The sequence below is a fragment of the Salarias fasciatus genome, chromosome 13, assembly GCF_902148845.1.
Source record: "Salarias fasciatus chromosome 13, fSalaFa1.1, whole genome shotgun sequence".
NCBI classification, from domain to species: Eukaryota; Metazoa; Chordata; class Actinopteri; order Blenniiformes; family Blenniidae; genus Salarias; species Salarias fasciatus.
The window spans coordinates 1,859,730-1,869,679 of record NC_043757.1 but is presented as its reverse complement, the minus strand read 5'-3'; the positions used below and the strand labels follow the sequence as shown (position 1 = coordinate 1,869,679).

At 44.6% G+C, this 9,950-nt stretch overlaps 1 protein-coding gene across 1 annotated transcript in view; it reads right to left on the bottom strand.

Annotated features, from left to right (window-relative positions):
- Positions 1-7,296: 7,296 nt before the first annotated feature.
- The window catches only part of bean1 (brain expressed, associated with NEDD4, 1), a 36,301-nt gene continuing 33,647 nt past the window's right edge, over positions 7,297-9,950 (bottom strand). The window contains exon 5 of the mRNA XM_030106293.1: positions 7,297-7,708. Within this exon, the coding sequence (XP_029962153.1) occupies positions 7,336-7,708 (373 nt within the window). The 3' untranslated portion in view covers positions 7,297-7,335. The remainder of the gene's footprint in view (positions 7,709-9,950) is intronic.

Genomic DNA, 9,950 nt, shown 5'->3' with positions numbered 1-9,950 from the left:
GACCTCTCGCTGACCTCTGGCCGACCTCTGCCAGTCTCCGTACTGGCTGTTTGAGGTGAAGCTCAGTCCGTCTTCCCGCCGGAGCTTCGGCACGGCGGTTTCTCCTGGAATGACTGAGACAGACAGCAGTGAGGGTCTGACCCTAACCCGTCCAGGGGTCAGAGGTCACGAGACTCACCTTTCCGATCCCGGTAGTGAAGGACGGGCGTCGCCGCCGTCAGCGCCAGGAGCAGCAAGAAAATCAGACGTCTCATCTTCTGGAAGAGGAAAACTCTCGTTTTAGTTCATGACAGCGAGAAACATGGAAACACCATGAAAGGAAAAAGGTTTTCTTATTGAAAAAAGAAATCGGACACATTTTACCATTTACAGCTTTAAAATCTTTGCGGCAGGTCAGAAATTCTGGTTTGTTCTCAGGATAAATCCAGGGGCTCCAGGTTAAGACTTCATTTTAATCTGCTGGGAGCAGATGTGACGTCAGGATGGTTTGTTTGTTTATGTGCCATAAAATGTCGTATTTCTACTGTTTTCCCAGAATAATCCGATCAGCTGAGCTTTAAATGCCCAGATTGAATCATGAATTAAAACCAAAAAAAAAAAAAATTGAATCATGAATTAAAACCAAAAAAAAAACCCCAAAAAAACAAAATAACTGTTGCAATATTTAAAGGTATGATGGACGATTTTCTCGAAAAAGTCGAAGCCAAACGTCTGTTACTTGCTTTTTGAAAACGCGCATGCGCCCGACCGTCCTACCTGCTCTGCTGCTCCTACGAGCGCGCTTAAAGCGATACTTCAACATTTTGGCAAATTGGCCCATCTAGGGCAATTCGGTAGTCATTTAGAACAGCATACTTACTTTTTTTGTGAGGGCGAGCTGTTGTTTATTCAGCGGTGAGTCTGAGGAGAGCTTCACGGCGGACATAATGGAAGTGGACGGTACAGTAGCTTCCCTCGTCAAACTCATCAATCCAACACAATCCAACAACCCCAAAACACACTTTGGTGGACACGTTATAATCCCCACATTCACTACGCTGTGAAATATTAATGCAAAATTACGAGATTGAGTGTTTTTTTGCGAAGATTGCTAAGACGGAACTACTTACTAAACATGGCGTCTGGGCGTAGTGATCTCAAAAGAAAAAGTAGTTCCCAATATTTGCTTCAATGTCGTAATGCTACAATATTATTTGTTGGTGTTTCACAGCGTAGTGAATGTGCGGATTATAACGTGTCCACCAAAGTGTGTTTTGGGGTTGTTGGATTGTGTATTTGATGAGTTTGACGAGGGAAGCAACTGTACCGTCCACTTCCATTATGTCCGCCGTGAAGCTCTCCTCAGACGCACCGCTGAATAAACAACAGATCGCCCTCACAAAAAAAGTAAGTATGCCGTTCTAAATGACTACCGAATTGCCCTAGATGGGCCAGTTTGCCAAAATGTTGAAGTATCGCTTTAACGGCGTGACGCAAGCATTTCTTCAGCGTGATGGACATGTCGGAGGACCAATAGTTGACGCTATCATTACGCCATTCATTGTCTAAAACATCGTCCATTATACCTGTAAGAAGTTATTGCATAATTCGGTGCTGCAGACCTTTCAATGTGTTCCGTTCCTTTGTACCCTTTCCTTTTTTTTTTCTTTTTTTTTTTTTTGACATTTTGAAGTGAAAAACATCAACCAGAAGTAATGGCTTCATCATCTTTTCAAATAGAATAGAATATACTTTATTAATTTACAGTTACAGAGAATGTAGAACCCAGGAGGGAAGCAAAAAGTGATCAAAGGTGCAAAAAGAATAAGTAATAGTGCAAATAATAATAAATAATAATAATCCAAAAAAGAAAAGATCTAACTTTTTGTGCAACATAAATCTTAAAACATAACAGGAACTATAACGTCTACAGACATGTTTTCAGTGCAGCTGAATGAGTGGTTTATAAAGTGTCAGTCACTAAACGGCCCACAGCACCAGAGTTTAAAACTAATGATGAAAACAGACAGAAACAGACATTCTATAAAGACATGAGGTACAATTTAAACTTTCATTTCCATTTTCACAACCCAAATATTAAAATCCTACTATTGTGAAAATATTCACAGGAGACTAATTTCGTCCTGATCCGTTTCAAAGTGATGTGACGATATGCAGACGATGCCACGTCGTGACAGGCAGAATAAAAACGGGGTTTAAAGGATGAAATGATGGAGAGACGCTCACCTGGCCGGCCGTGCAGCGAGTGGAATGATCTGAGCAGCAGCGGCTGATTCCTTCCTTCCCGGCTGCAGGGCGTGTGCCGGCAGACATCTCAGCAATCCGACCCGATAACATTCCCCATCGCCGTCAACACAGCTGGTCTGAGCGGGACTCGGCCGCCCACAACGTCTTCAGGGATGAAACCGTGGAAGAGAAGCGGTGAAGGCAGCCTGACCTCCTCAGAATCCGTTCGGATCGGAAGTGCTTAAAAGTTCCCAAAGCCTCGATCCTCGAAGTGGGAATTCCCAGTTTGACCGGGGCCAGTTTCAGAGAGGCGACGGCTTTTCCCGAGTTCTGACGACCGGAACCCACAGGTCGTCCGTGAGGATACCTGACGCTGGTGTCGGTAGCTGCGCGTGTGTGTGTGTGTGTGTGTGTAGATGAAAAGCAGCCATGAGGTTCATGTCAGAGTTGAAGATTTATTCACTCTTTTCTACAGAAGAACATGAAGACAGGTGTTTTCGGTTTGTTCTGGACGGAGCTACACACTGTTTGACGTTTACAGAGAACCGGCCGACAGATCAGTGATACGCTAACCTGAGCAAACAGACGAGGGAAAGACGGAACGATGAACATCAGAGCGGACAACGGGTGACGGTTCTGTGTAGCGCCCTCTGGTGGTCCGTATGAGGAACAACAGGTTTCTCTCACAATCCGGAAAATATTCTGATAATTTGTGATTCAGAAACTCAGATTATAAATTGAAGAGAGCCCAAAGTTTTCGGTTCTTGTGTATTAAATTGAAAATCTGCGGTATTGAACCTCCTAGTTGTAAAAGATGAACATGTGTATAGAAACGTATGAAGCTTCCGATTTTTATAAAAAGATCAGCAAGAGCTCATACAAAGGCAATTAAAAGCAAATTATCATTATTTTTATGTTTCTACTTTTTCTAAACCGTTCTTTTGCTCATCGTGATTTAAGGATCTTCACATTTTTTCTGTTCTTTCTAATTTTTTCAAACAAACACTGAAATAACCTTTCATTTCATTTTTCCTGACTTGTTTCTGAACTATTGGTGACAGTAGAAGGTTTTAGTTTCATATTAAAACCAAAATAACCAGGTACAGGTTTTTACCTCAACACTTCAAGTTCTAACTCCAAGATATTACCTATTCTTTAAATATGTGGTATTTCCTTTAATTCAACTTCATACTGTATTTTTCAAACTCCTCTATTTGTCCACACCACCGCGGTCTAATGCTATAGAGACATGAACTATACACAGATAGTACTGTCTACACGGCCAACATGTGCTATTTATGACATAAATACCAAAAGACATCAGATGAGAAGACTCTACTTTTTAACACACTGTACATACAAACCATTTATTTGTTGAAATAGACGTTTTATGAAAGAGAAAGCTGGTGTAAATAATAATAATAGTAATAATAATAATATACACATTAACTTTTTTGTATTTTCTATTGAAATAGAGAAAAAAGCCAAGTTAAAACAGATAAATATAAATATAAAAAAAATTAGGAAATGGACAAAAATGCTTATTTCAATATATTATGTGGTTATGGACAGGAGTTTGCTCCATGTGGTGAAAATATAACATGTAACACAATAAAGACAAATTAGAAAAGAGAGATTTTAGTGGATAGCACATCTAAATTATCATTTGACTTCCTGCGTTTCCTCCTCTCCTCGGTCGGTCTTCATCACATCCAGCAGCTCGGAGTTAGTTTGCATTGCGGTCTTCGTATCATGGCTACAGCGTTTCGAGCTAACAGTCTCGGGGGGCTAATAGGCACAAGTCTGGGGAAAAAAAAATCCTAAAAACACATAAAACACTCAGTCACGATTGGAGATGAAGGAGGGCGTCTACAGGTGTCAGTGTCTCCAGGTTCACACAGAACTCCAGATCCGGGGGGGTGGAGGGGGGGTTCCAGGCCCCGTTTACACCTCCACAAGGCTAAACAACAAAGTGAGGGATCGTTTACACGACAACGTGCCACTGGAAACGAAACTTTCTAACAGCGGCTCTGTCACCATGGAAACAGGGGAGAAAACTTCCATTTCTGGGCTCCGTTGTCATGGAGACGTCCCAAACACTGTTACTGTACGTGTGCACCACAAATAGTAGTTCTGCACACGCTCAGTAGACGGATGATAAGATCAATGATGTCCTCCAGAGGGTCCTGATTCCCAGTCCACATTCTCCTGGTCCCGGTCCAGATTCTCCTCCTGGTTCTGGTCCCGGTCCCGAGTCTCCTGGTTTTTTCTGCTGTCACAGATCTTCAGTTTCTCCACTACCTCATTATTTCCTCTGTTCACACTGAACTGCTCTGTCAATCCTATTCAGTGTTTCGCTGCAGGAAGGCGTTTCCTTCATTATTCTGTTTCACACCAATCTCTTTTGCATTTTAAATTCAAATATTAAATCTAGTAAGTATGTTTAGATACTTGGTGGCTTTATTAGTGAAATTGAACTAAAAACTTTAAGTTAATCAACTATTTATCGGACAAAAACCTAAAGTCTTGTACATTTCCTGATAGTTTGAAAATAAGAAAATAATCATTATAGTAACATTGCCAATGCAGCCTGATCATGCTGATCGTGTTGTCTAGAAACCTTCATGATATGTTTGTGTTGAATTTCTTGCGTTACTAATCTGCTCTAAGCCCCGCCCCCTTTCACAAGACGGCATTTTCAAGTGAAAACAGAAAACTTTTTGGGTGTCCGTTTCCATGACGACGGTGCTTGGAGTCATTGAAAATGTTTCCGTCGCCATGGAAACGGGGGAAAATGTGACTTTTCGAAATCAATCAGATGACTCACAAAAAAGCAAAAGAACAGCAGCGCCCACCGGTGGTCCAACACGAAAACTACATCGTTTTCTGTGTTTCTGCCATTTCCAGACACAGAAACCGTTTTCAAAAACCCTCACATGTAAATGCAAAACTTTTCTGAAATGAAATCTCACAAACAATTCAGTGTAAAATGTTGTGTAAACGGGGCCTCGGTGTAACTCACCCAAACAGCGAGGTGAAATATCTCATGTCCAGGATGAGTTTAGGAAGAAACCAGGTGAAAATGTTGTTTCTGAACAGATTTTGAATCATTTCCTGAAATCCTCCAGCTCTTTACAAGAAACCAAAATTTTGAAAAGGAGATAAGAGAAGTTCAAAACTAATGTTTGTCATTAAAAGGGACTGAATTTAGTGGAAATCCAAACAAGACTCGATCAAATGAGTAAATATATAAGTGTAACAGGTACTGCAGGTTGACATGAGGACATAAAAACACGACTTTCACTCTTGATAGCGAACAGATTCATGAAGAGCCCCCACACCCCTCCCCAACCCAACCCCCCCTTCTCCACAAATCAGCCCGAGTCCGGCCCAGTCCCAGGTGAGATTAGCAGACACGTGTAGTCTGAGTGCACAATGAAATCTACAGTTTTCTGTGTTATTTCTCTGCTTGCATCAAGCCGACCTCGTCAGGAGGGGGAGGGGTCGGCGGAGTGGGGAGGGGGAGTGGGAGGGGGAGGGGGAGGAGGGCTCCAAGCTACATTTTGCTGCTTGGGTCCAGTAACAGCATCGATAATAATAAAACCAGAGCCCTTAATCAGGAAGAGTTACGACGTTTGGTTTTGTTTTGTTTTGGACGGCACGCGACGAGCTGAGCCAAAAGACATGCTGCGAATTTTTAACATAACACCGCGACTCTTAACAAGGCAGAACAGACGTACCAGGAAGCAGTGTCAGTGGCCTCCGTCTTCCCGTCAGGGTTCGTTCCTGGTGAACCTGCCCGTCCCGTTAATTGCCCGGTTACACACTGGAGGAACGGCAACGCTGCCTTCATTCCAGAGAGTCCAGGCAGGTTTGAACGTAGGAGTCCTCCAGGGTCGACACGGACTGTAACTGTGGGATCAGTTCTAAACCTCAGAGACATGAACAGTCCAAACAAACCAGCGTGTGAAGGAGACAGCAGCCAGAGCACAGACAGGCAGGGAGCGGTGCTTCCTGTGGTCGTTTAGTGCTTGTTGCGATGCGTCTTGGTAATAGTTGGAAAGCTTCTTTCATGCGGTAAAAACATGCATCTGTGAAGTCAAGTCTTAGTTCTGCCTCTGTTCCAAACAACAGTCTCCACCTCCACTCTGTCCAGAACCGGTGCTGGTTGCAGAACCGGTGCTGGGTACAGAACCGGTGCTGGGTACAGAACGGTACTGACCCCACAGCAGTGTGTCAGCAGGCAGGTTGCGGTCACCACTGGAGATTCCTTCTCCGTCAAGATGCTGGTGCTTTGGAGAGACCACGAGAAGCTCTCAGTGAAACAGTAAAATCCTTTTGGCCCTGCCCACCAGAAATCACTCTGGAAGTCTTAAGAAGCTCTCGGGTATGAAGACGGACTGATGGAGCCCACCCAGTGTTGAGCTGTCTGGACACGGTGGCGTTCAGACCACGTTCGTCTTTTGGTACCAGTGTTGTTGGACGATGCGTTTTCACTTCTACTTTGCTTTGCGAACGCAGCCTGAGTCTGAAGGTCCGACCAATGCTTTGTGGACCAATGCATGGTCCTTTAGTGACTTTCAGACACTGTTTTGTTGCTCATAGCTGTTATTAGCGGTTGACCGGTGCTCATCCCACAGATGCATGTCTTTTACAGTCGTGGTGCCATGAATGAGACTTTCCAACAGCATTGAGCCGTATCTACTGACAACTGCTTTAATCTGTGCTCCGCTGGACCTGGGACACATCATTTGGTCGTTAAAACATCTGATAAATTCAACCTGGACTCTTGAATCTTTGATAAAACCAATAAATGGCAGATTCAGCACACATTTCCTGACTTTCTCTGCTCTGTATGAAACACAGGGTGAAGAGCTTCATCGAAGGGAGCATCATAAACATCATTTATGTGACAAAGTTGTTTCTTGGTGCAGTTTTTTTTTCATATTGTCCATTTAAAAACATGGTTGAAAAGTGGGCGGAGTCTCAGTTTCGCCAGAGTCCCCCTGCGGCGTTCCCGCCTTATTGGGTGGAGCATGTCTCCAGCTCATGTCTATCGTCTGGCGTCACAGCTGCTCCCGGCGTCCAGCCCCGCCCGTCCTCTTCAGATTAACTGTCCAGCAGGATCTGGTCCGCCGGGGACGGCTGCGAGCGTCCGTCGTCCCCCTGCTGGGACTGGTGTTTATCAAGGTCACATGGCATGAGGGGGAGGGGCTGTCCCTGCTCCGCCAGCACCGCCTCGTACGGCGGCGCCGCCTCCACGGGGAAGGAGATGGACGCGACGCCCCGACCCTCCTGCTCCGGCAGTCCCGGCGGCTGGTGGGAGGGGGAGAACCGGGCGGCGCCGGCCGAGGCCCCCGGGGGGGCGTGGCCCGGCCGCGCCTCCTGCTCCGCTCGGCAGGGGTCCAGGAGGGAGTAAGGAGGCGGGTCGTCTGTAGGGATGTAGATCTGGGTGGATCCGGGGCCAACGCACTCATCGTAACTGAAAGACAAGCATGGAGGAGTCAGCGCCGTGGACGCTCCAGCAACACCAGCGCCAAGCTTTAGCTACTGCTGACAGTGCTGTGTGTGTGTGTGTGTGCGTGTGTGTGTGTGTGTGTGTGTGTGTGTGTGTGTGTGTGTGTGTGTGTGTGTGTGTGTGTGTGTGTGTGTGTGTGTGTGTGTGCGCGTGCACAATTCAGTTCTCTGATGATCACACACTTTAATGAGTTCATTATAGTCGTTCATTCATCTAAACAAACCAGATGGAATGAGCTTTCCTCGGTTCAGAGAGCTGCACCCCCCTCCGTTGGAATCAAACCCGCTTCGATTCATGCGCAGTAACCCAGAGTAACTCACGAGGAGGCTCGGCTTGACCCGACCCGATACTGGACACCAGTATCTGTACACCGCCAGCAGGTTCATCAGGACCTGGACCAGCAGATCAGCTCGATGTCGCTCATCTGCTGAGCATTTGACTCCAAGCTGTGCTTCATGCTACATGCTACATGCTAAATACGATTGAAGTCTGAGATGACACTGACAGCGAGCCCAGTCCTTCGGTCTACGGCAGTACAGTGGTTGGACGGACGCTACACACTGCGATATGAGTACTTTAGACCAGGGTTCTCAAACCACAGGTTTGGAGATAACTTGGTACTGGGCCGCAAAGACAGAATTAAAAGTTTTCATTTGAAAACGTATATTTAAATTTTCGGTAACACTTTACTTGAAGCACCCGGTGTAACCCACTATGCAGCATGGGATTAGGGTTAGGGTTAGGGTTGGGCTAGGGTTAGGTCCTGATGTTATAAAGCATATGATCATTTATGAGTGTTTATAACTACAGTTATACAGTGCTATAATGTACTTATAATGTGTTATACAGGGGTTCTTCAAGTAAAGTGTTACCAAATTTTCTTTAGTCTGCATTAAGTTTGATTTTGAAAGCCCTTCTCTTCTCTGCTGAACTCCATGAGTTTAGGCGTTACACACCGTTCACCCAGTTTGTGGAAAGATGCATTAAAACTGGTCTGCAAAAAGGTTTGGGAGCGTTGCTGAAGACTGTTAATTCTCCGAGAGGAGGAAGAAATAGCTTATGAACGGAGAAGTGACGCAACTTTTTCATTCAGCTCCGTTTGTCAGAAGAATTTCGCCTGCCTGGAAAACTTTCTTCTTCTGGCTGGTTCACCAAATGTTGAGTGATTGGTCAGATTTTCCTTGTTTTCTTCCACATTTCACCAACATTATTCATTTATTTATTTATTTATTGATTTGAGATTGGATCCCCATTAGTTGCCACCAGGGTTGACAACTAGTCTTCCTGGGGTCCATAACTACTTAAAACAATCAGAAAATGTAGTACTACACATGAATAAAATACAGAAATAGTAAACAGGATACACAGAATAAAAAAAATCATGAAATGCAATACATAAAGCCATTAATCAGCAGAGAAAATCAGTACAAGGATATAAAAAGTGAAAGGAGTGTATACACACAATTAATTAAAATGAAACAAGGCAATAATACAAATAAAACATAAAACAGTGGAGGTAGAATGGCAGTCTGTAAAGGCATGCTGAGAGTCAGAGGTGAGATTGAAAGTCATAAAATATTGTGAAATTTGTGCGAATATAAGCTTTTCCATAATCTTGCTCGGAGCGGGCAGTATGCTAACAGGTCTGCTCTTACTGCTAATAAGAGCCAGCTTGTTATCTTTAGGTAGGGGGATGACTTTAGCCAATTTCCAAGTATTAGGGAAGAGGCCCTCTTTTAAACCCAAGTTAAATATGTGACAAACAGGCTTGGCAATACATTCTGCCATTATTGAGATCATTTTTCCATCTAAATAGTCCAGCCCAAATCGTTTGCTATTTTTTACAGATTTCCACGGATTTTCCACTTCATGCAGCTCTATTAACCTGGCGAAAGCCATATTGACATGAGCAGCAACGACTTGCTTCACGTCAGTCTGGGATTTCACTCGGCAAACCCGTTCGGGGAAGGAGGGACTTGCTGTAGAACTCTTTGCGTTCGTTGGACGGAAGGACACCGTGCGCCCGCCTTGCCATGCTTGGTTTCAGCCAATCACCACAAAGAAGAAAATGACGTCGACAGCATGCGGCCTGACAAGTGAATATCAACAATCACGCCCACAGTGGAGAGAGAGTGAGATTCGCGACAAGATGTGGAGTGATTTTTGCCGTTTATGCAGCGAAAATCTGCGCATTAAGGGCGTACTG